General features: G+C 40.3%; 2 protein-coding genes and 1 pseudogene across 3 annotated transcripts in view; 1 reads left to right on the forward strand and 2 right to left on the reverse strand.

The window, feature by feature from the left end:
* PDZD8 (PDZ domain containing 8) overlaps positions 1-13,282 on the forward strand; it is a 75,264-nt gene extending 61,982 nt beyond the window's left edge. Inside the window, exons 4-5 of the mRNA XM_079138746.1 lie at positions 7,299-7,461; positions 10,340-13,282. Coding sequence (XP_078994872.1) covers positions 7,299-7,461; positions 10,340-12,543 — 2,367 coding nt within the window. The 3' untranslated portion in view covers positions 12,544-13,282. The remainder of the gene's footprint in view (positions 1-7,298; positions 7,462-10,339) is intronic.
* On the reverse strand, positions 4,454-6,044 carry LOC306660478 (caspase recruitment domain-containing protein 19-like; annotated as a pseudogene). Its single transcript has one exon. The product of its transcript is annotated as a caspase recruitment domain-containing protein 19-like (transcript).
* Positions 13,283-14,228: 946 nt separating the features above from the next.
* Positions 14,229-26,865, reverse strand: part of SLC18A2 (solute carrier family 18 member A2) — a 36,513-nt gene continuing 23,876 nt past the window's right edge. Inside the window, exons 14-16 of the mRNA XM_079138747.1 lie at positions 25,383-25,502; positions 25,113-25,246; positions 14,229-18,403 (exon numbers count right to left, since the gene is read on the reverse strand). Coding sequence (XP_078994873.1) covers positions 18,299-18,403; positions 25,113-25,246; positions 25,383-25,502 — 359 coding nt within the window. The 3' untranslated portion in view covers positions 14,229-18,298. The remainder of the gene's footprint in view (positions 18,404-25,112; positions 25,247-25,382; positions 25,503-26,865) is intronic.

Here is a 26,865-nt window from a genome sequence, read left to right on the forward strand (position 1 = left end):
AATCACTCCGAGTCGAAGTGACCCTGCCCGTTCCTCCTCCTTCTCCAGATAACCCCCCGGGTGTTCAGGAGCAGTCCCTCTGAGTGGCTCTGAATCCACGTGACCCGCTGCACGGGTCCTCTGGGCCACCGCCCGGAGCTCTGGTGTGGTCCTTCAAGACCAAGCGTCCCACCACGCTTCTCCTCCAGGCAGCCCCCCTGTGTTCAGGAGCTGTCACTTTAAGACCAAATAACTCACCACTCGCCTTCTCCTCTGAGCAGCCGCCTGGAGCGCTAATGCAGTCACTGCGAGTCCAAAGGACCCGCCGCGCTCCTTCTCCTCCTTCTCCTACTCCTCCGGGCAGGCCCCGGGGTTCAGAAGTGGTCAGGGTCCAAACAGCTCGCCACGCAGCCCCTTCTCTGGCAACCGCCTGTAGTTCCCGTATAGTCGCCCGAATCCAAGCGGCTGCTCCTCTTCCTCCTCGTCCTCAGGGCAGGCCCCGGGGTTCAGAAGCGTCGTTCTGATTCCAAACAGCTCGCCGCGCGGCTTCTCCTCTGGCAACCGCCTGCAGCTCTGGCGCAGTCTCTCTGAATCCAAGTGGCCACGCTCCTCTCCTCCTCCTCAGGGCAGGCCCCGGTGTCCTGAGTCCACACAGTTCTCCCCGCCTCTCCTCCCCCGGGCAGCCGCCGGAGCCCCAGTGGCTGTTCTGAGTCCCAGCGCTGTGCCGACCGGCCTCCTCTATGGCGCTCCAGCGGGGGGAGGGGCGTCTCGCCGGCAGTTCTACTTCACAAAGTTTCCTGCGTTCCGGGACCCCCGTCCCATCCGGGATGCCCCCCCAGGGGGTGAGAGTCACCCGGCTACTTTGAGTTGGTCCCAAGCGTCTCAATATCTCCTCTCTTGAATCCTGAGTTCTGGAGCAACACGTAATGCAGCCACCCTCTAGGCCGCCATCTTGAAAACCCCGCTTGTATTCTTGATAATTGCCATTCTGACTGGAGTGAGATGAAATCTTAGTTTTGATTTGCATTTCTCTAATTGCCAGAGATGATGAACATTTTTTCATGTTTGTTGATCGATTATATTTCTTCTTCTGTGAAGTGTCTTTTCCATTCCTTAGCCCATTTATTGATTGGGTTATTTGGTTTTTTTTGGTGTTAAGTTTTTTGAGTTCATTATATATCCTAGAGAATAATGATTTATCTGAGGTGCATGTGGTAAATATTTTCTCCCAATCTGTAGGCTCTCTCTTCACATTATTATTTCCTTTGCTAAGAAGAAGCTTTCTAGTTTGAATCCATCCTATTTATTGACCCTTGATTTAACTTATTGTGCTTTAGGGGTCTTGTTAAGGAAGTCAGATCCTAGGTCGACATGGTGAAGATTTGGGCCTACTTTTTCTTCTAGTAGGTGCAGGGTCTCTGTTCTAATGCCTAAGTCTTTGATCTACTTCGAGTTGAATTTTCTGCAGGGTGAGAGATAAAGGTTTAATTTCATTTTGTTACGTGTGGCTTTCCATTTTTCCCAGCACCATTTGATGAATAGGCTTTTTTCTCCAGTGAACGTTGTTGTTGCCTTTGTCTAGTATGAGATAACTGTATTTATGTGGATTTGTCTCTCTGTCTTCTATTCTGTCTGTTGGTCTGTGTCTGTTTTGGTGCCAATACCATGCTGGTTTTATTACTCTAGCTCTGTAGTGTATTTTGAGGTCTTATATTGTGATGCCTCCTGCCTCACTTTTCTTGCTAAGGATTGCTTTGGCTACTCTGAATCTCTTATTTTTCCAAGTGAACTTCATGATTACTTTTTCTAGTTCTATTCATTGGGATTTTAATAGAAATTGCATTAAATTTGTGTAGCGCTTTTGGTAGTATGGCCATTTTGGCAATATTAATTCTGCCTGTCTAGGAGTATGAGAGGTCTTTTCATCTTCTAAGGTCTTCTTCAATTTCTTTCTTTAGTGTTCTGTAGGGTTTTTTTTTTGTTTTGTTTTTTGTTTTTGCGGTGCTGGGGATTGAACCCATGGCCTTCTGCTTGCAAGGCAAGCACTCTATCAGCTGAGCTATATCCCCAGCCCTGTTCTATAGTTTTAATTGTAGAGGTCTTTTGCCTCTTTTGTTAGATTGATTCCCAAATATTTTATTTTGTTTTTTGAGGCTAACGTGAATGGGGTAGTTTTCTTCATTTCTCTTTTCAGTGGATTCATTACTGATATATAGGAACGTGTTTGATTTATGGGTGTTGAGTTTATATCCTGCTACTTGTTGAATTCATTTATTATTTCTAGAAATACGTTGATGGAATTTTTGGATCTTCTAAATATAGAATCACGTCATCAGCAAACAGTGATAATTTTAAGTTCTTCTTTACCTATTGGTATCCCTTTAATTTCTTTCTTCTGTCTAATTTCTCTGGCTAGAGTTTCAAGGACAATGTTGAATAAAAGTGGTGAAAGAGGGCATCCTTGTCTTGTTCCAGTTTTTAGGGGGAATGCTTTCAATTTCTCTCCGTTTTGAATTATGATGGCCTTGGGTTTAGCATATGTGGCTTTTACAATGTTGAGGTATATTCCTCCTATCCCTAGTTTTTCTAGTGTTTTGAACATGAAGCGGTGCTGTATTTTGTCAAATGCTTTTTCTGCATCTATGGAGATGATCAATGTGATTCTTGTTTTTAAGTCTATTGATACAATGAATTACATTTATTGATTTCCGTATGTTGGTCATGGTATACTTTTTAATGTTTTTGTATGCAATATGCCAGAATTTTATTGAGAATTTTTGCATCTATGTTCATCAGGGATATTGGTCTGAAGTTTAATTCTTGTGCCTTGAATTAATGTTTGTTTCATAATATTTTTGTCTTGTTTCTGAAACTGGATATTGTATTCATTGATTGCAGACTGGTATTGAAAATTTCCTTTTGCATTCCTATTTTCAACTAGTTAAGTCTTACCAATAACAGTAATGATAATCCACTGAGTCTATTTAAAGCTTTTTTTTTAAAGTCAGCTATTTTCATCTCTGTGACTAGAGGACCAAACTAGAACAAAATATAGGAGGAAAAGATGATTTTGGCTCACCGTTTTAGAAGTCTCAGTCCGTAGCTCTGGGTTGTAAGGTAAAAGAGAACATCCTGACAGAAGGGCATGGCAGAGGAAAGCAGCTCAGGAGCAGTTACCATGCTCTGCTCACACAGGGACGAAATATAAACCCCAAAGGCAGGACCCCAGTGACCTACATCCTCGCACCCTTCCTGTCTACAGTTACTGCCCATATCCATATCAGTGGATTAATGTACTGTTTAGGTCACACCTCATAATCTAATGATTTCACCTGAAAATCCTTGCGTTGTCTCACACATGAGCTTTTGGGGGAGCACCTCATATCTAAATTATAACACCACCTAAAATATCTGTTATCCTGTTTCACTAATGAAGTTCAAAGAGATTAACATTTGCCTAAAAATCACAGGCACAGATTCCCTATCCATAATAATATTTCACCCTAAATATTTCAGTATGAGTTTTCACAGAACATTCTGCATAACCATAATAATCATTGTCACACATCAGAAAATCAGTAATTGACTAATTTAATCTGATTTTTGGTATTATATGTGGTATTTAATATACTATTTAAATGTCTCCAAAGTGTGCCATATGTCATAAATGTGTTTCATGGCTTAAAAAAAAAAAAGAGCTAGGATCTGATCAAGATTCATGTTACTTGGGGAGGGGCTGGCGGGTATGCAAAAGGGTGTTTTCCTCGCCCCCCAATCTGGTCATTCCTTTTACCCTTTGTTCACTAACTTATTTTTGGCATGGGCGTCACAGATAAACTTTTCCTCAACTAGATGCTAAGTAATATATAAATGAGTGAATAGATGAAGTTATGAGCTAATCTCAGAAGTAGCACTTTATAAATCCTACATCTAAAGTAATAGGCATCTTGGTGGGGAAAAAAAAACACTGCTTAGTCAGTTTCCTGCTGCTGTACCAAAATACCACATGGGTAACGTAGACAATAGAAGTGTGTTTGGCTGGGAAACCCAAGAGCATGGTTCCAGCATCTGCCAAGGCCTTGATGCTTCCTCGTCACCTGGAAAGGCGAGTAAACATCTGTGAGGCAGAGGGGACTGAGAGGGAGCTGAACCGCTGCAACACACTTCTTCATCAGTGGGCTACTCCTGTGGTAACCGCGTCAATCTATTCATGGGCGCCATGCCTTAGGACCTAATCACCTTTTAAAGTTTCCACCTCTTTAAAAGTGTTACAGTGGCAATTAAATTTCATCATGAGGAGACATTCAAACTGTTAACCTCCAAGAAAAATAAAAGGCATACATGACAGGAAATGCAGGGATACTCAGCTTTGTAATAAACGGCATTTAATATAGGCAGAATATTATAAACACCGTGTTAATTTTTAGCTTTTATTTATTTATTTATTTATTTATTTATTTATTTATTTTTGGGGGGGCATGAATTTTTAATACCATTAAGTACCTCGTAGGGTAAAGGTGATGTTCTTCATATAGAAATTACAAATAATGAAAAATAGCGCTTAGAAAAAGAAGTGCCAGCCCCTAGGCAGGCAGCCAGGGGGTTCTTTGGTTGAGCAGAGGGCAAAATTCTTTGGGCCTGGGTCTGTCAGAGCCCCCCGAGGTCATCTGCCAGGAAGGCCAGCAGGTAGCGGCTGACATGCCTATCCATGATGACAGGTGAGAAGCCAAGGATACGCCGGGCCCCTGGCAGCACTTTGGGGTCTGGAGGACAGCAGTAGAGGAGGAGGGCCTGTCCAGCGGCCAAGCCAAGGCCCGCCAGGAAGCTCATGGGTCCCCTGTCGCTCAGCTCGTGGCTCTTGCCGCCCTAGTCGAACTCTGTGCAATCTGAGTTTTGCAGCGTGTGGCGGCCGGGCAGACAGCTGTGCAGGGGCTGGGCGTGGATGTGCAGGGCTGGGTAGAACTCCTGGCAGTCCCGCTCACCGCCCCGCTGCAGGTGGCTCAGGAGGTCACAGAGTCGTAGGCGCAGGGACACCTTGGGGTTCCCAAACTTTTCGGCCTCCTTATTGGTGAGGATCTGTGGGTAGTAGCGATTCAGCTGAAGGATAATCCTGTCCACCTGCTGCTCACTCAGGCGCCCTTGGACCATCAGGAAAGGTGTGTCCTGCACCAGGTGGTCACTGTAGGTCTGATCTATCATGGCGGACGGCACGGCTGTCCGCCGCCCAGCCCACGGGTTCCGGTGACCGCCGCCCGCTGGTCGGGCCCTAAGCCCCGCCCCTTCCCCAATTTTTAGCTTTTAGAATCAGTCAACCTTGATAGCCCAAATATAGTTAGAAAACAAATACAAGAACTTTTAACTTTAATGGTAGGACTTAGAAGGTATAAAGAGGAAAGGCAAAGGAAGGGTAGAAGTTCAAATATCAAAACACGGGACTGGGGCTGGGGCTCAGTGGTAGAGCGCTTGGCTAGCATGTGTGAGGCACTGGGTTCCATCCTCAGCACCACATATAAAAAATAAATGAATAACATAAGATTCATCAACATGTGAAAAATACACATAAAAATATATAGTATCTGTAGTTGATGAATAAGAAATAGGGGTATAAGTGTATTAAAGTTACAAAAAGGTTATATAGCAGAACTAAAAACAGTGCTACAGCTCTATGATAATTTGGGGAAAGGCTAATAGGCCAACATACTTGTCTGTTAATAGTAGGAAGTCAAAATGTTTTCTAAAATTTGACATATTAAGAAATGATAACATATGCCTATATTATCTAGCAAAAAAAAAAAAAAAAGGTAACCTCCAGAACAACCAAAAACTGAGTTTTAAAGTAGTTGCCTTGGTGGTGGTGGCAACTTGGGGAGACAAGACTATTGTTCTTTAAATTCTTTTCACTTATTTTATTTTTTAATCACATGCAAATACTTAATAAAAATTTAAATGGTCTAATTTTTCTCTAATTTAATAGTAATAAAATAAAAACTTGGATTTTATTTTGGTGGCATTTTTTCCTTTCATAAACATTTTTGTTCTTCTAATTATATGTGGTTTAATTCTTTATCTATAGTCTGTTAATACCAGTTATCTGTAATTAAGTTATTATGCATTTGATTAACAAGTAAGTTAAATGAAGAAACTAAGTGTTCTCCTGATTGACTTAAAGATCATTTAAATTAATCCCAAGTTTTTATTAAATTAGGTAAATTGAAAAACTAAGGGTTATCTAAAATAGTGATCTATGTATTAAAGCCATACAAACAATGATAGATTTGGATATTAAGGTGTTTGACAAAGTTCATGATATATCCTTAAAGAATAGGACTAAGAAGGATAGGATAGACTAGAGGATAATATAATTAGGTTGATTTCTAATTGAGCACAATAAACACCAATTGAATTCTTGTCACCTGTCATTTTTTTGGTTTGGTTTTAAATTAGTGATTTGAATGACATGTTTTTCTTCTTAATTCATAGATGAGGTTAATCTGGGATTTATATTCCTGATAAATTAGGTGACTGATCTTGATGAATTAGAACAAAGCATCTCATTTATAAGATAATTATATGTAAATGTAAACTCTTTCTTTGCTTTCCCCCAGAAAAGGAAACAGCCTTAGTATCTGCAGGGGTTTGGTCCCCATCCCCAGCCTCCTACCTTGTGATACCAAAATCAGCAGATGCTCAAGTCCATTATATAAAATGACAAAGGATTTGCATATAACCTGTGCATATTTTCCCATATGCTTTAAATCATCTCTTGATTACTTATATTATCTAATGTAAATTCCATGTAAATAGTTGTCATACTATATTGTTCAGGGAATAATGACAAGGACAAAAGTGATTAATCCCATTGTATCTGAAAAAAGCAAGATTTAGAATTTTACTCAAAATATGTGGTTATATTAATAGGATGTCTTTATATTCACAACGTCTCAGTTTTGAGACATTTTTCAATTTTCTATTAAAATACATATTAGAAAATACAAAATATTAATAATAGCTCTAGATGGTATGGTTTGGAGTGATTTTTATTTTTCCATTCCATTTATTTCCATATTTTCTAGAGTGAGCATGAATCTTTAATAAAACACACAAAAGACAAAGTGCTTAATTTTTCAGTGACTTTAATGTGTAGTCTGAGAATTCAAACTTATATTGCTTCAATAATGATTTCATTCTTCCTTTGTAATTATCTTTGCCATTGTGCAAAAGTCACAGTCATCTGTGGTGATCTCGGTGTGTTACTGTTATCTCACTCTACTACTGTGAATCCATTGAATCTGTTTTTACTTTTTCATTCTTTATCAAAGGTTGAATTAATAAAAGGGAATTTACAAAGCGTTGGACTTACACTTCGCCTTGTTCAATCAACTGATGGATACGCTGGGCATGTCATAATTGAAACTGTGGCCCCAAACTCACCTGCTGCAGTTGCAGATCTTCAGCGGGGAGATCGACTCATTGCTATTGGAGGTAATTATACTAATGTGCAGTATACATATTTGATATTTACAGAGAAACTGGAAAGTAGATGTGGAGGTTTTCCTGTCTTTCTTCTTCCTTCTGTAAATAAGCACCTGTTACTTTTATAATGGAAAGAAATAAACTATTTTAAATGCAAGTTGGAAGAATACCTTAAAAATGCATTTAGATTCTATTTTAGTCCTACTATATAAATCATTAAAATAGTTCATTTTAGACCACTATTATATAACTTCTCTAATTTTCCTTCCCTTCCTATCTTGTACTGCTCTAATTTTTTTATTGAATGTTAAAGTAAGGATAAGTTAAGACTCACTCTTACTTACAATTTCTTCATAATTACCATCATTGCTACTCTGAGTTCTGGAACTACTTCCCCCATCCCAAACAACCAGAAAATGAAGAGGAGAGGAAATATTATTCCTTGTCCAAGAGGATACATCTGCACTGTCCTAAGGTGCTATGTTGTTTGAATGGCCAGCCATTTGTTAAGAGGCTGTTAGTTAGAGTTCAGCCTAAATCGCTAGTGGAAAAATATATCATCTGCATACTGCATACCTTTTTATCAATTGGATTATTAATAATAGCACCAAAAACTCTTTACTAATAGGCAGATTATTCTCTTGGCTACATATGCCTCAGCACAGCACAGCAGTGGGGGAAAGTCAAACCCTTTTCTAACCTCGCAGAACCTGGCCATTGTGACTTGTAAGAGATTTCTTGAGCAACATGGTTGTTCACATTTGATCCTTTCAGGGCATTGTGGCATGTTCTTTCACAACTAAGACACTAAATAAGATAGAGCAGTTCCCAAATCAAAGAGCAGTTCTTGATAATACGGTGAAAAACTGTCAGGGTGCAGTGATACCCATCTGTAATCCCAGTGACTAGAGGCTAAGACAGGAGGATTACAAAGTTCAAGGTCAGCCTCAGCAGCGTTGAGAGATCCTGCTTCAAAATAAAAAGGACTTGGGAATGTAACTCAGTGGTAAAGTGCCCCTGGGTTCAATTCCTAATACAGAAAACTAAAAACCTGTCTTTTCAATTTCATCATGACAAGAAAATAATGAGAATCAGCTAAGTTAGCATTGTCACATGCTCTGATCATGGCCTAAGCAGACTTGTTACACTTCCATGTGTATTCCTGTCATGTAGACATGATGTTCATATGTGTACTCGGTAGACATGGGCAGGGCCCAGAATTCTCCAACAACCTCCTAGATGATGCCTGTGCTACTAGTCCATTAACACTAGGAAGACACTAGGAAGGGCATAAAATAAGTTAGTTGTCTAGCACAGACTGCTAAAATTACAATTCAGTGTAAATTTGTTATGTTCATGCATACTTTGTTTCAGTTTTACGTACTGGATGAAATTAATATTTTTACTTTTTATGTCCCTTTTATGGTTTTGTTTTCAGTTACACAAGTAGTGAATACCTATAACTCAAAATAAACAACAAAAAAATCCAACCAATACAAATGTATACAGAGTAAAAAAGAGTAAGTTATCTTTTCAAATCTAACATTTATGAAAACTTACTGATGAGACAGGTGCAATAAACATTCATTGACAAAAGGTTTGAAGCATAACAGAATAATTAATCATACATTTTATTAATTATACATTAATACATCCTCTACCCCAGTTCTAGGGATCAAATTACAATCCTACAATGTATTTTTGGTAGTAGGCTTTATTTTTTTTTTTTAACATCTCATAAACTTTACCCCATGTCAATAGCTATTTTTTGCTTATTTGTAATTGATTCACTTATGGATATACAGTTATTTTTAAGGTACTTAGTATCAGGGTATTGGTGATAGTTGAAATAAGATTGGCAAAATATTATAGTTAGTTTCAGTAACAATCTGTTTTACTATTTTTGGAGCTTCCAAGTATGATTTAAATATTCAAAAAAAAAAAAAAAATCCAAACCTGAATGACCTAGCCCTGAAAGCTACAGTGGCCATCTCCAAAAGCACCTGATTGGAGAAGAGATGAGACAAGGATAGGATTTTTTTAAGTCCTAAGCCCTACATAAGGGAGAGTGTGGCCAAGTGCTTTCTGGGGAAGGTGGGAAGACTTCCAGGAAACAAGTCACATCTTCAAATGATAATACACCCCAAATATCTAACACATGGGACACCTTATAGAAAGGACAGAATGGCTAGAAGGTGGAGGTGGAGAGTTTTTCACTTTTTATTTCCATTTGTGTCTTTTGAATGTTAAACTATGTTGGTATCACAATTAGAAAATAATAAAATTTAAGATATCACAGATTCAGATAAGTAACCAACTGGTTTAACTTTAAGCAATTTATCCCTTGTTTTTTCATATCCTGAAAAAGATGAGTTGTGTGGCTACAGCTAATAAGAAGAATCTGAGAGAGATTCCATTGTTATTAACAATAACATAGTAGCATAGTATTTTACTACATTTATTTTAATCATTGGCTCTTAATTCGAATCATTTGGCACATAGCTTGCAATCTCTGGAGTATTTTGTAATTTCTATCAGTGGAATCACAGCTTCTCGTCGTTCTAAGTCTGGTTTAACCAGTAACAAAGCCCTTTTAAATACGTCTCTGTCTGCTCACTTTCTCATTTCAAATTAAGAAATAATGTCATTTAACCTAAAAAAAAGAATGGGAGGCAACTAGCAGTTAGTAGCCAGGCTGACAAGATATGTGTGCAGAATATCCACATATTTGACTAAGATTCAATACGAGAGTCAAGTCAAATATCCTTAGATTTCCCTATTACTCTTCCATGTTAAATAATTTTGAGGTAATAGCAATTATATTTAACAAGTTAGGCCATTTTTATTGCAGTAATTTACATGTTTTCCCTTTTAAATCTTCAACCAGGTGTAAAAATTACATCGACACTGCAAGTGCTGAAGCTTATCAAGCAGGCTGGTGACCGAGTCCTTGTGTACTACGAAAGGCCCGTTGGCCAGAGTAATCAAGGTACTGTGCTGCAAGACAGTTTTGGCCAGTTGGAAGAAAACTTTTTGTCAAGCTCATGCCAACCAAGTTATGAAGAGGAAGCTGCAGGACTGGCAGTGGACGGTGAAAATAGAGATCTGGATTCTGAATTTGAAGACTTGGCAAGTGATGTCAGAGTACAAAACGAGTTCAAAGATGAGACACAGGCACTAAGTCACAGTCCCAAACGTACTCCAACAACACTTACTATTAAACCTCTTGGCGCTATATCCCCAGTTTTAAACCGTAAATTAATTGCAGGAAGTCACCCACCACCAAAAATTCCATCCAAAGAAGGAAATAAACCGCTAGCCCTAAAAACTTCTGAGGTACTAGACTCAGCACAAGTGTCAAAACCCACCCAAGGATCCACTGTCAAACCACCTGTGCCACCACGACCACAAGTAAAAGTTCCTTTGCCTTCTGCTGACACCCCAAATCAGGCAGAACCAGACATTCTTGTTGAAAAGCCAGAGAAGGTGCTTCCTCCTCCTCCTCCTCCTCCTGCAGATAAATCTGAAAAGCAAGCAAAAACTGTGGATCACGTAGAAGATGTGACTACATCCAAGCAGTTTACAAAGCAAGAAGTGACTAAAGATTTTACTTCAGAAAGTTCCTGCCCTACTAAAGACAGTTCGGATGACCATCAGATGTGGGAATCATCAGAAATTCTTTATCGGAATAAGCTGGGAAAGTGGACAAGAACCAGAGCATCCTGTTTGTTCGATATAGAAGCCTGCCACAGATACCTGAATGTTGCACTGTGGTGCAGGGATCCTTTCAAGTTAGGGGGTCTCATCTGTTTGGGGCACATTAGTTTAAAACTTGAAGAGGTGGCTTTAGGATGCTTAGCCACATCGAATATGGAATACCTTTCAAAATTCAGGCTGGAAGCCCCTGCACCTAAGGCCATGGTCACTAGAACTGCATTACGCAATCTGAGTATGCAAAAGGGCTTCAATGACAAATTTTGCTTTGGTGACATTACTATTCACTTCAAATATTTGAAGGAAGGAGAACCAGACCACCATGTAGTCACTAATATAGAGAAAGAAAAAGAAGTCCATTTGGTTGAAGAAGTTTCTACCCTCCCTAAAGAGGAGCACTTTGTTGGACAGATGGGTTCATCAGAAAATAAGCATAGTTTCCAGGATACTCAGTTCCAAAACCCAACTTGGTGTGATTACTGTAAAAAAAAAGTTTGGACAAAAGCAGCTTCCCAGTGTATGTTCTGTGCTTATGTTTGCCATAAAAAATGTCAAGAAAAGTGTCTAGCTGAGACTCCTCTTTGTGGAGCAACTGAGAGGCGAATAGACCGAACCCTGAAAAACCTCAGGCTGGAAGGACAGGACCCCCTCTTGGGCCTGTCTCCTCGTGTTGATGCCGAAGCTAACAAGTCAGTTAATAAAACAACAGGTTTGACGAGGCACATTATTAATACAAGCTCTCGTTTGCTTAATTTACGTCAAGTCTCTAAAACTCGCCTTTCTGAACCAGGAACCGATCTTGTAGAACCTTCACCAAAACACACACCCAACACATCAGACAATGAAGGCAGTGACACAGAGGTCTGCGGTCCAAACAGTCCTTCCAAACGGGGAAACAGCGCAGGAATAAAGTTAGTGAGAAAGGAAGGCGGACTGGATGACAGTGTTTTCATTGCAGTTAAAGAAATTGGCCGTGATCTTTACAGGGGCTTGCCTACAGAGGAAAGGATCCAGAAGCTGGAGTTCATGTTGGATAAACTACAGAATGAAATTGATCAGGAGTTGGAACACAATAATTCCCTTGTTAGAGAAGAAAAAGAGACAACTGATTCAAGGAAAAAATCACTTCTTTCTGCTGCTTTGGCTAAATCAGGTGAAAGACTACAAGCTCTCACGCTTCTTATGATCCACTATAGGGCAGGCATTGAAGATATTGAAACTTTAGAAAGTCTGTCTTTAGACCAGCACTCCAAAAAAATAAGCAAGTACACAGATGATACAGAAGAAGACCTCGATAGTGAAATAAGCCATCTGATAGACTCTCAGCCATTCAGCAGTATATCAGATGACCTGTTTGGCCCATCTGAGTCTGTGTAACCGGCAGGCTGTGTCAACTTTCAAATGATTGGGGAAAAGATGCATCTAAAGTACCATGGATACAACCATGTTTCAGTCCTCTTATAGTGCACCTCAGCCTGCTTCTCCAGTTATTTACTTGTATAAGAACAGGAATGAAAGTTTGTTTTCCAGTAAAAATATGACCAGCTTAATAATTGATTGTTTCAGGTTGCATTTATAGCTATGCTTTTTGGGGGTTTATACTGGGAATTTATTTTTACTAATTTATTTTTAACCTTTTCTAATTATGTAAGCTAATTTTTCACATTTATGTATGTGTAGTGTCTCACTGTTATTTTTCCTTCAACTTAGTTTTTGAATTAGTGTTCAATAGGATATTGTCCAGATTCTTAGTATTTTCATTTCCATCATGGTTATAACAACAGGTTTGCTGCATGCCCAAATCGACTACAGCAATCATTGAGGGAACAGGTTTTGAATCTTTTTGTTTTGTTTTGTTTTGTTTGTTACAAAGTTTGTGGTCTCTACTTGCTTGAGATTTTTGTTACTTCAGAGTTATGTGGGGCTTTTTCTTTTGTCTTTGCCAAATACAATATGGAAGCAGATGCTGCAGCTTTAGTCTGTTATCCGATTGAGTAAAATTATTTTTAACATATATTGCTTGCTATCAATGCTTCTGAGATTTTTTTCTAAAGCTTGTGTGCAGCTGAAGTATAGTAGATAGATAGTGATAAATCTGAAGAGCTTGTATCAAAAATAATAATAATACGGAATAAATATAGAATACAGTTGGTCAAGAATTTTGTAGAACAAGATTACTGAAAAATAGTAGCCAGTAGGGTTTTGAAATATTTTTCAAAATGTCAGTGCTTTCCCTTTAAATGGAAGTTCTAAGCATTCATGATGGTTTTTTATCTTCAGTTCTCTCATAGGAAATAAAGCATGTACAAGGATATTTAAAGTTGCAGAGGACTGTGTTAAATGATGTTTGATAATTGGTTTTGTTTTAAAAACATTCTCATGTAGGAGTATATTGTGAAGGAGAGGAGTCATGCACAGTGTACTTACTATTTCATGTGGTGTCTTACAGGCTTAAAGGAATGGTGATCATTCTGAGTATTTCTGTAGTGCAGACTGTCATTCTTTTTTTAAAAGAGATTAAAAATAGACCATATACATAGGAATTGGAACCAGTTCTCTGAAAATGAAGATCTTCTCTGATACTGGTCCACTTATGGATGCAGTATAACACATGCCTGAGGGAAAATGTGTAAACTTGACCTCTGTTCATATACCTTAATAGTTTGGGCCTATTAAATGGCTATAAAATAAACACATGTATGTTTTCCCCTTTTATAAGTAACTAACTACTCAGATAAATTGATAAATAAATCAACATGAGTTTAAAATGAGATGGAACAGCTTTCATGGTGGGCAAAAAAAAGGCACAGGAAGGATTGTGACCCAGTCTGTAGTGCAGGACTGTAAAAGCTCTTCTAATGAGCTGCGCAGCCATAGGCCAGTCATGGAAGGGCTCAGTGCAGCCATTTCCTCATCTCCAGAGCAAGGGTAATACTGCGTACTCTACCTCACAGGGTTGTTGTGAGGAAAATAGTAGCGTAACTACAAAAGCGTTTTGAACAGCAAAAAGCTGTACAGATAAAAGATTTATTTATATGAGAAAAACATTTTTGAGGGTAGAAAAGTTATTCCAGTTTTAAAATCAGTAGACTATTTTACTAAGGAAAATATTAGCACACTAAATATCTTTCTTGGCCAGGTTTATAACAAGAATGTATCTGTGTACCCCCCTTTCTCATTGTTTAAGCATGCTTGAATTTTAAAAGAACACTGCTACAGAAGACTTTCCACACCAAATCCCCTGAAAGCTCAAACATCCCACAGCGTATGCGTGAACCTGTCTGCCCAATGTATAACCATGTTTCATATTGTAAAATAACTTGCCATTGCTAACCAGGAAAAGTGGAGTGTCTAAGTGGCTGGTGTTTGTAGATTAAACCATGAAAGTTTTAGTGACACCCAAGCATGCTCCTGAAGCTGACGCATTTGAAAGAGCATTGGAAATAATGCAACACTTTGGTTTCCTAAGAATCTACTTATGTTTTAAAGTATTTAACTCTTTAGAACCATGATTATGGAAAGCTCAGTAATGCTGCTAATGACATTTGTAAAATATACCTTGAATGTAGTGCAATATTTTTCTATCTGCTGGGAGAAGCAGTAGAGGCATCTCAGTTGTACTTTAGTGCAAAGGGGGAACACTCCAGACAGCCTAGAGTATAGTAAGGTATAAGGCTTCAGAGAAAAAGTTGTATTTTATTACATTACTGATGTAATCTTGCTGCCATGCTATGTTATCAATAGCTAAAAATAATAAATAAAGACTACCACAGAAAAAAGGAATATCTTCATTTGATGACATCTAAAAAAAGGTGATTGCTGCATCCCTGTGGCATTATTGCCTGGTGTAATCTGGCCATGCAGATAAGCTACTGAAGTCCACTTTTGCAGAATGAAATTGCCGAAACGATTTTTTATTGTTGTTTTCTTAACTTGTGAAATATCATATTTATGGATGTGCTTCTGCTATATAGTAATAGACTAAAGTGTATTTTCTATATTGGTATTTACATGAATGAATGGGTTAGACAAAATGAGCAACATTTTAGCATTATTTTGCGATCATAATATGCTACATTTCTTAATATCAAGAAACATTCTTCAATATCAGAACTAGTTGAAATATATATTATGTGGATATTTTGTGATTCTGAGGGGAGAAAACAACATAAAAATTTTGAGGGTACTGCCAAGTTCTAAATTTAAATGTATCTGAATTTTTTAAAGGCAATTTGAAAATATTTGGCTCTAACAGTAGGATAATGAAGAATAAAATTCTCAAGTCCTCTATAAGTGAATAAATTTAAAATCACTTTAATAAAAAAAAAATGTTGTCTTTGTTTCTAAATTGAAATAATAGTTTTCCTTACCCCCAAAGAGTGGGAGGTTCCCCTCAACCTTTTTGAGTCCCAGCTGCCCTTTAATTTCTGGTTAAAACTATGGATCCTTGACCCTGGAAGCTGTATGGTGTTCACCACATTCAGAATGCCCCTGATTTCAAGGGTTTTACAAAACTTCCAGGACCCAGAGGCCTTGGCTTAAGCACCATTATGCCAAATGGCTGGATATTATAGTTCTTTTCATCAGGTACAATTATTGTTCACAGCAATCAGAACAATAACACAAGTGTTGAGGTTTGAGCATAACTATATTTTCCACATTGACATAATGTGGCTAGTTATACATTTTGATTTAAAGCAAATGTAGGAAGCCAAAAAGTACTGTTCACACCAACCTGGAGTGACTTTTACTTGATGCCTGCAAGCACAGATGAAGAGTTTTTAATTAAACATCCACAATCAAAATGATACCTTACATATTTTATTCCAACAATATTTGGGTTTATGAAAGAGTACAAACAGGAACAGTATAGTGATCAGGTTTATTAAATAGACTAGATAGAACATTATTAGGACAGATACATGTAGCAGTCAAAAGAAAGCTGAATATTCATTACTACCTCATTAAGATGTTTGTATTACCAGGTACAAACATAAAAGCCACCTCTTCAAAAAACATGTTCAGAGAGCTGCATGTTCTTTGTTCTGATACATACATGTTGTAACATCACCTCTGTTTTCATAGTCTTGCTAACCCAGAATATTAGTCATATAAAAGACATCATTTTTTCCTCAAATACATGCAACATATCTTTTGCTCCCTAAACAGTTCCCAAAAATTTATCTTTTATTTTTTTTTCCTAGGGATCAATAGGAGGCATGCCTTTGCCAGTCATTCTTACAGAAGCTAAAGCCTGAAAGGCAAAAGTAAAATAGGAATAAATTGTAGGGCATTAGGGGCAGGGAGAACCTCAAGCCCCTCCAAGAGAACCCATTTTCAGCACACTGGTTTTTTTTGTTTGTTTGTTTTCGTTCTGCAGTGCCGGGGATTGAACCCAGGGCCTCACATGCCAGGCAGGCTCTGTGCTGCCAAGCCACATCCCAGCTCATAGCATGTTGTTTTTAAAGGCTATTCTGTACAAGCCTACAGTCCTGCCTTTTTTATATCAGCCATTTAAGAGTTCCTCCAGAGCCATCTTCCAAAGTAACCAACTTTTTAATAGTCCAGTGTTACTAAGTGAGTAAGAAGCTTGTTTTCCTCAAACACCGCCCTTAAAACCAAATGTCACATCATCTAATCCCCACAGGAAAGTTTCATAAAACAAAAGAAGTACTAGCCACTTCCTAGAGAACATGTAGTAATCAAAAAGGTTGAGGAGTCTTTGTTCTAAAGATCTTTGCTCCTTGATGTCCAAGTTGACACAAACACAATTTAGCTGAACCAAACTGACAATTTATGATTACAGAATTGTAGGATTAATAAGTATTATTTGGGATATATTCCACACTATCTTCACATTCCAGTCACATCTCATATGAAACAATGTAAACTGACAATAGTCACTAACACTATTTGCTGGTACGCTGAAAAGACATCAATGTTATCATGCTTAGAAAATGTATATTACCCAGCACACAGATGATATGGTAACACACACATTTTTTTATGTTTGGCTTTTCTTTGCCCTGGAAAGGGGGTGTGTTCTGACCACCCTGTTGTTTTTATCTCATTTTCTAATGTGATTAAATACATAAATTTCATTCTTTGTTTTCACATTTGTGAACAACTTTCGGGAGTCCAGACAAATAATAGTTTCAGACAATCAAAAATTAACAGATCCCTAAAAAGACACTTGGATGACCTACAGACGGGTCGAAGATTATTACAGACTTGATTTTTCAATTTATAGCAGCGATTAGCCTTGTTTTTCTCTAAAACTTGAACGAGGTGTTGACAAACCTTACCTTACTTATACAACCTTGACAGTGTAAGGTGCCTGTGTCCTCCATTCTCATCCACTAAGACAAGTATGCATCTTACAAGGAAAGCTTTTGGTTCCTAACTTTACATTTGGGTGCTTTTCTGTACTTTCAGAACATTTACCATCTCCCCTTGTTGGCCTTGATGTTGGCTGCCAACCATAGGACGTGTAACATCATTTACAACCATCCCTTTCCAAGTAGGTGATTACATACAAAACTAATGCCGGCGAAAGATTTACAAAGAAATCCAAAAGATGACTGACTCAAATTCTTGTCCCCTGCACTTGAGATAAACTAGCTTTTAACTCATAGATAGTAATTACAAGTTAAATAATACTGCAGTGTCGCTACATAACATGCTGTCATATGTGATTGTTTTTCAGACTCCCTTCTAGTTTCTCATTGTTGGAAGAGTCTCAATGTGTGCTTTAAACACTCATTACCAATATTCAGAAAATAGATATTTTTGTCCAGGTGTTCGTGAATGTAAGTTAAAAAATTATATTTGATTTGGATTCAAATATTTATAGATTTACAATATACCTATTTCGTCAAAATATATTGTATAATATTTAATAAAATCAAATACATAAAATAAAGTTTTCAACACTATTTATACAAACCCCTAGAAAAGCTTCTTTTTCTTTATAAGGCTGTTGGCAGTCGATCATAACCACAGAAAAGAAATAATAACCTTTGGTTGTTTTACTCTTTCGCCAGGGATGGATGGTATGACTAAGACAGCTCTGGATGAGTCATTTCACTGGAAACACTTGTATATAATTAAACACCAATGACTTTTGAGGGTTTCAGTCACTTTCTGATTCTTCATCATCACCTGCTGGATACGACTGGATATTATTCTGAGTGTACATTTTTGTTTGAATGGGGCAGTTGTGATCCATGAGAATAGCCTAAAAGAGAGCACAGGGCAAGTACGTTACCCTCCTGTTATGTAAAGGTGAGATGGGTTTAGCCTATTGTTTTTTTTTAGGATTACTAGTTTGAAAGCTCTGCACTATCTGCTATTAACCAGTCATTTGGTACAATTGCCAGGTACCTGGCCTAAAAGACCTGGAATTCTCCATTAAGTGAAAATTCCAGGTAGGAGATAGCAGAAATGACCTTTGCCATGTTTTCGTATACCTGTTGGAGGAAAAGTCAATTCTGCAAACTTAGACTCTGTGCAGCAAGGGATCAGGTTTAAGGAGAGTTGGATCTAGGATCTTGGAAATGGACATGGGGACTCGGGGGGTCACCCAGGCCAACTTCTGTTTACAGACTATTGTGACAGCACATTTCACAAGGCCACTTGAGGGGAGCTCGCACTTAGAAAACTCTGGAAGTCTGGACTACAACCCACTCCATTGTTTCCATTTATGGATGAGCCATATTCACATGTTGCCTTGAGATTATTTACTAAATATGGTGTGTTAAATCTCTTCCTAGGCCAAATATCCCAGGGCTCTTATCTTTTCATCAGTGTGACGTCCAGACCACCTCTTCCTCAGCTCCTGGCTGTCCTCCCTCGCCCAAATGTGTGATTTTTTAAATGTATTTCTCTTCTGATGAACATAAAAGTCTCATGCCCTCTTATTAATACTGTTGCTTTGTTCTCAAAGCATACGCATCCACTAAGCACTTGTAGCCCATCTTCCTCCAGAAGGTGTGTGGAACCAAGCAGGCAGGCTGGGCATACACTAAGCATTTTAGATGCAAAGCCTGAACTTCAGGATAACCCTGTGGGTAGGCTGAGGAAGCAGGCACAAAATGATTAAAGAATGTGACCAAGGGATACACAACTATCCCTTGAATTCAGGGAATTTGTTCTAGGAGACCACCACCACCACCCCTGCTGGGACCCCAAAATGCACAAGTGCTCAGATCCCCTACATAAAGTGGCGTAGTTTGCATGTAACCTACACATTCTGTATACTTAAAATCACCTCTAGTTTATTTATAATACCTAACATACTGACGATGCTATGCATAGACTTGTTATGCTGTATTGTCTAGGGAATAATAAAAAAGGTCTGTACCTATTAATAGAGATGCAGTTTTTTGAAATGTTTCAACCCATTTGATTGCATCCACACATGTGGAACCCACAGATGTGAAGGGCCAACAGTACAGCAGAAGGAGACAGAGGGGCGGAGGGAGGCTCAGCAACCTCAGGATGAAGGCGAGCACCCAGGTGGCTGGAAACATGCAGAGGCCGCTAGTGGGGTGCCCCGTGCAACTATAGTGGATTGGATTCTTTCCCTCCTCAGGTATGTCTCGTGCGGTTTTCCTCCCTCGTGTGAACCAATCCTTTTTGTGCAGTCTGCAAATCTAAATGGATTAGAATGTTTCTGATGCTGGCCTATCGCAACCTATCTCAGTGTCTGTTAGCTATTAGGCCAGCTCTTGTCCTGCAGATGTGATAAGACTCCAGTTAACCCATTTATCATATCGCAAGAAATTCTCAAATGATTTGCCTGTGTGACACATAAAGATAAGACTTCTTTGACCTCAGAGTGGAGCTGCCAGCTCATACTATCAGCTTCAAACTTAACTGTGTTTCTGATTATACTGCTTGCCAAGTGAATTGATGCTTATATTTTTAAAAAGAGTCTTAAAAAAAAAAAAAAAAAAACAAAAAAAAAACAGAAACAAGAAATATCATACACCAGGACCATTCTTCCTGTGTTACACAGAAGTTTAATTTAACCCCCTAGTAGCTGTCCCATCCATCCAGATTAGTGATTCTCAAAGAAATGTGTCCAAGGATCACTGTGAGGGTAGGGTGGTGGTATGGATCACGTTAAAAATGAAATTCCAGGTCCCTACTTTCATGTGACAGTGCTCTTAACAGCTTTGAAAAACACTACCCTAGTTATAAGGCATTATCTATACTAAGCAGTCATCCAGCCAGCAAGAACTTCCAGGACACCTTCTAGAGTGTCAGCAACTTAATTACTTTCCTGCACAAGTAAAGACAGGTCCTCCAGTGTCACAGATCGAGTGCTTGCTGTGGGTCAAGTGCCAGAGAAGGTTATGCAGAAGAAAAGGGGTTGAGAAAATCCTTGAAAGATGAAAGGATTTGGACCCCAGGGAGGAGGCAACAAGCAAAGCATGCATTGTTCAGCAACAAGGCAGCAGGAAGCCAGCTTGACCACCAGAGATCTGGGCAGGAAGCAAGTGGGAAGTTCCACCAGAGCCAGACCCCACCAGAGCCTTGAGCCACACTTGCCCAGAGGCAGCAAGACCCCCTTAGGAAGATGGCCATCACTACCTTACCTATGATTGCCTTCCATCTCCTGGCTCACCCACCATTACACCTGAATGTATAGTCTAAAGGATCCCCTGAACCTAGGACCAGCACATAATATGAACTTATTAAAAATTGCATTGCTGAGGGGAGAGAAAAGAAAGTACTAGAGAACAAGATTGATCAAATTATGTGCATGTATGAATATGGCATAATGAATCTCACCATTATGTACAAGTGAAATGTACAACAAAAAATTTCTGTGAAACTACATTGCTGGGCTGGAGATGTAGCTCAGTGGTACAACACTTGCCTACCTAGTATACTTGAGGCCCCAGGTTCCATCTGCAGCACTGCAAAAAAAAATTTTTTTAAATGCACTACAGGGGGAAAAGTTTTATCAGACTGATTATTTGGCATTATGCAAAAGTAAATGACCAGTATTTATCAACACAGCCAAATGGTGTGTGGCAACACAGCCTATTTCTGGTAAAGAAATTTCTTCCATGAAATACTGTTTCAGCGCTTCTAAAACCTAGTTCACTGGCTTCTGAAACTATCTTGAAAGAGTAATTATGCAATAGCCGTACTTTTTTTCTTTAAAGTAATATGTGATTAAATACAGACAGATGGCATGTAATATTGCAAAAGTGCCATGAAAAGCGAGCACCAGCTAGGAGTGGTGGCATGTGTCTATCATCTCAGTAACCTGGGAGACTGAGGCAGGAGGACCACAAGTTCAAGGCCAGCCTGGGCAACTTAACTGTCTCAAAGAAACAAAAAAGAGGGAGGGTTTGGGAATGTAGCTTTGGTAGATCACCTGGGGCTTGAGAGAAAGGGAGACAGGGAGAGGGAGGTAGGAAGGAAAAGCAAGACACAAATAGCGTAAGTGGGTAAGTCAAGTGCAAGATGAGGAGCAAGTCCTGCACTCAGGACCCCCTCGGGAAGTCTGTGGAGCGGCAGGCAGTTGTGTAGGCGTGGGAGTGGAGGGATCCCTGGGGCTGGAACCCACGTCTGCGGTGTACTACAGTAGGCCAGTGCCCTTCCGCCCCGGCCCAACAGGCCTGCAGTTTAAACCAGCACTCCACACGTCGCTGTGGGGAGAAAGATGTGTCAACTCTCAAATGAAGAGAAAATCAAAACAAGGCATTGGTGTTTGAGGCAGAGCGAAGCCCAAATGCTAAGAGCCAAGCCTAGCCCCCACAAACACCTAGCTTAAGTCGGACACAGAGCAGAGCCCAGATCTCAAAGTGGCAAACCATGTCAGAACAAATGAAATGTGACTCTGGTCTAAGGAAACAGAGCATTAGAAGGAACTATCCTAGTCTTAGAGACTTTGAAAGGTACCAGATCTAGTAAAAAAATAAAAAAAATTCCTTTTCTTAACATAACTAGAAAACACAGTGGTTTTGCACCCACTGTGTAAGTGCCTTGCAAAGGAACAGATTTCCACAAGTAGATCATGTGTGGAGCATATCTGTCTCATTAGCCTCTGGCCACCCATCCTTGCCCAGCCGTGGCATCCAGGAGACAGGGTTGTTGCTGGAGGACCCTCAGGGCCCCACTTCAGAGCCATCCAGTCAAAGCGATCAGCAGTCCTCACACCAGGGACTCTCCGGCCCTGGCAACAGTTAGCAACTTCAAGAGCAGGACTAAGAACCCTGCCCTGCCTTTAAAAGTTACTATTCAACCTGGAAGAGAAAAATCCATACGGAAACTCAGCTATTCTCAACTGGGTATTTTGAGAGTTAAGGGCTGCCTTGCCCCGGGACGGTTTTCTTAATGGCAATATGGGTATTCTTTGTATTTGCAGAGGGATTCGAGTAACACCAAGGGTTTGTTCTGTTCTGTTTTGTTTTGCTTTCCTCTTCCTATATTGTCAACACTGATTATAAAAAAACAGAAATCCAATAAACCAAATGGAAGGAAGACTCAAGTGCTTACAAGCTAATTCATGATTCTGTGAGTTGCGATCTATGAAAATAGCGTCGGAGAGCTCAAGTCTGAACACGTGCTATTGGGAAGCGGTCTAACGAGAGAACTGTGCCAGGTTCCTGCTAATCCTGAAGGCCCCCACTTGTCTCGGTTGGGTTTTCTCAAGTGCGCAGTAATCGATTCCTTCTCCTCCATGGCACACGGTGTCCCACCCGCACATCCCCTTGTCATTAGGTGCTATCAGCTTCCACCCGCTTTCTTCCTGCTCTGCTTTCACAATGAGCAGGCAAGCAGCTGCTGGCCGACACCCTCAAATGTCACCACCATGCCAGTCAAATGGCATCCTTCATTATGGGCATCAATTATAGGCAGTGAGATGCACATTTTTTCTCAAGATTTTAATGATTTATCTTGCTAGCCACTTATTAAGGATTGTGACATTTTACAATGAATGTGGCTTTCTGGAAGCCTGTAATTCTTATTGTTTGCCTTTCAGGATTGTCTCTTCTACTTCCTCCAGCATTTTTTAATGAACTAAAGCACTGGTTTACATGGAGAAAGAAAAGGGGTCCTAAGGCCTGCCTTTGGCCATCATTTTGCGGAACACAGCGGCAGCTGGCTGGGCAAGCACATCCCCCACTCGTCCTCTGCCTCTGATTAATTTCCTCCTCTCCCTCAGATAAGCCATCATGCTGTGGCCCACAGATAGATAACACCACAGCCACCCCCCACCACCCTGGTGAGGGGCACCCACCCAGCAGTTCTGGGATCTATATAGCAAAGGAAGGAAGCTATCATGATGCAGGGCAGGGCAGGGAGGATATTCAGTACCACTGGGTGGACAGAGTAAGCGGAGAGGTAGATAAAGCAAGAAGGACGAGAGGGTGATACTGGCAATAGTAGCACATTTACTAAACCACACAGCCAAGCACTCTGCTGGGACACTTCCATTTGCTCCTCACACAACCGTGTGAGGCAGAAGCTCTCATTTCCCCACACGACAGTGGAGGAAACTGAGAATCACACAGGCCTGTGGGCAGGGGCAGCTCAGCTGCTCCCAGGCCCATGCTAGCCCCTGACGTCTCAAGAGTCTCAGTCTGAGTGACAGAAGTATTTGCAGGTAACTTATATATATTGTGCTAAGGATTCTGGCCTGTTTTGTGCAAGGTACTGTGCTAGGGTCAGCCAGACCAAGATGGAGCGGGAATGTACACAACCAGACTGGAAAGCCACAAGGCCCACTTGAGAAGGGAGCTGGAGATGCACACTAGCAAGAGGAAAGAAAGGAGGAGGGCTCGGGGGCATGGCACCTTCCCCTCCTTTTCTTCTCAAGAGTCTAGTGGGTCATGAGCAACTTATCTATCTAGTTAAATCCTTGATGTCTTTTTAAGACTTGATAAATGAATTAATGAATTTTTTAAATGCCCAAAATATAGGGTATGTATAATCTGACTTTAGAGTCTGTCTTTAAATCCACTTTTGGAGAAAACCATCATCAGAGGCAGTTCACCAAATGCCCAGCGCATTAGGACCCATTTAGTTCAACTCCCGGAAAGAACTTCTGATGTGCTTCCAAGAGAACATCACAAACCCACCTCATGAAAACACCAAACACCATCGCCCCGTGCTCATCTCTCCTTCACGCCCCGTCCAAGTCCCTCGCCTTTCAATTACACGAACATCCGCACTTGTTATTTAAAAAATCAGGAAGGTCATTACCAGGTATGAATGATTATCAGAAACACTGAGCTTCTCTTTGCTGAGTAGGGTAAACACCTCCCAAAGGGCAGAATGACTTGTACACTTCAAAATTCAAATTTAGAACCAATAAGTTGGAATCTGTTCAAAAGAGACAATTTATTCTCTATGCCTTGCCTGTGGCTATGACTCTGGTCATGACATTATAAATTAAACACTATTACATGTTCACGTGTGGGCCTCAGGGTGCATATACAATGGTTTTCAATTTAAAAAATACCTAAAACCATCTCTGTATTTCTTTGTACGGTAAGGAACAAGACACGAACTGTCACTGAATTCCGAAAGGGTTAGGAGAAAGCAAAGAGCACCATAAATGGTGAACCTCGGAAGGCAGAAAAATTATGTCCAAGATTTGCAAGAACCACAGAAAATCAAATCGAAAGCTACCAGGCTTAGACTTGGTTGAAAAGAGGACTGATGCTAATCTATGTGCAAAATAACTTCATTCTTCAAGTTTAAAAACATACTACTTGAAAGAAATAACTGTAAAGGTAGTAAAAATAAAAGAAGCAACTACCTTTGTGGTACAATCTAAAAAGGGGATCTCTATTTATGTTTGGAAGCTTCTGCCCAAAAGGAACAGAAATATATTTTCGAATTGAACCATGAGGAAATAACCCAGGTGACCATATTAAAATGATCACGACATACTTCATTGAATCCCCAATTTTTCTTACCATTTTTTCTTCCTTGGCAGGTGGACTTCGAAGGAAAAAGCAGAGGGGAGCAAAAACAATATCGATGATCCCAATAATTGTCATGAGCCATGGAAAGCCAATCGCCTTTGCGATAGCACCACCAGCAGAAGGACCTTTCAGGAAACAGAGGATTAGATAAAGCTCTCTCCCAATGCCTTGTCAACAGAGAATGCAAAGACTACAATGTTTTTAGGCAGTATCATCTGTCTTGCATGAGATAAAAGGTTGTTTTGAAGGCCATGTTCTTACCTATCGCGTATCCCATACAAAATGCCACGTCTGCAATGGCGTACACACTCCCATAGACAGACACGTGCCGCAGGTCCACGAGGTAGCCCATGATAGGCATCATTGACGAATCCACCATCCCTGTGGACAGTCAGGGAGCACAGTGTACAGAAAACGAATATAAACCAAAAATGGGCTGAGTGTCGGTGTCCTAAGCTCACCACACTGCCAGCTCTTCCCCTCAGCCATCACCTCACTTTGTACTCCTCTCTGTCAAAATGGCCCATCTTTGGGTGGCGGAGCCTAGTTCTCTGGTGACCTGCCGTGTCATTCTTCAGATCCGGTGGACTTAGCTGTATGGATCCCTAGTAGCCTACTTCCTGCTGGTGCTTCCCCGATTCACTGTTTTCTCATCCTCTTGTCCCTTGCCACCTGGCACACCTGCAGGTCCCACCCAGGCTCTTGCCCATCCATACCAGCCATCACACTCAAACATCTGAGTTACCAAGGTAGAAAATGCTAGGGAGAAATCAGGGGGTCCCAGAACCTGAGAGATCATCTGGCGCTACTCGGGAAACCAACACCCAAAGAGGGCGTCTCATTTAGTTGGCTAAAACCGACAATAACAAGGACCAGTATTTGAATCTCTGATCTCTTGAACAGCCGGGCACAGGGAGCACAAAGGGCACACGTGTCCAGCGTGCTGGGTTCAGATGCCTGGCTGAGCATGGCCAGGCCTACCCTCTCTGAACACTATTTCTCCATCTATAAAATGGAGGTGCTGATGACTGGCTGCAGAGAGCTGGTGTCTGCGAACACACCCAGTGGAGGACTCCAATGTCAGAAATGCAGTTCTCTCCCCTCCACAGGCAGCAGCAGGCAGAGAGAGGCACGTCTTTCATTCAAAAAGTATTTGCTGATCACCTTATATGCCCAAGGTGCTGGGGACCAAGGGGTGAACCAAACGTAAGAGCTGGATGCCAAGCAAAGAACTGAATGATGACAGGGACTGGTGCTGGAGGGACACGGAGACACCAAGCCAACCTGACCTCAGGGGTTGGAAATGGCTCCATTCATCCCCTCTCCTGTGCCACTCAAAGATTAAGTTCCCTTTTTGATGCTGTGACAGATCTGGCATTTACCTTTTTCATTATCAATCATTAGTTAATGAGAAACAAAAGCTGTTCATCTCTAATATTAACAAGCCCTTTCCTAACACTGTTTTTTCTGAGGTCACAAAAACCCATCTCCTGTATCTGAAAATCTGTGGCACAGTGCTCAGCACTCCTCATCTGCTTTTCTTCACTAAGCCCTATAAAAAATAGACGTCAAGGTTTTGTCCCCAAGACAGGAGCCCTGGCAGATGTGCTTGCTGCAGGTGAGGGAGTCCCCCGTTTACCCACACACAGCAGTCTGCTTCTATAAGCATCAGACATTTAGAAATATTGGTTTCCAGGACATAAATGATGAGTATGTGGAAGAAAGTGTCTATAGGGATGGTCTA

Source organism: Sciurus vulgaris, assembly GCF_902686455.1.
Source record: "Sciurus vulgaris genome assembly, chromosome: 4".
In the NCBI taxonomy this organism is placed as follows: domain Eukaryota; kingdom Metazoa; phylum Chordata; class Mammalia; order Rodentia; family Sciuridae; genus Sciurus; species Sciurus vulgaris.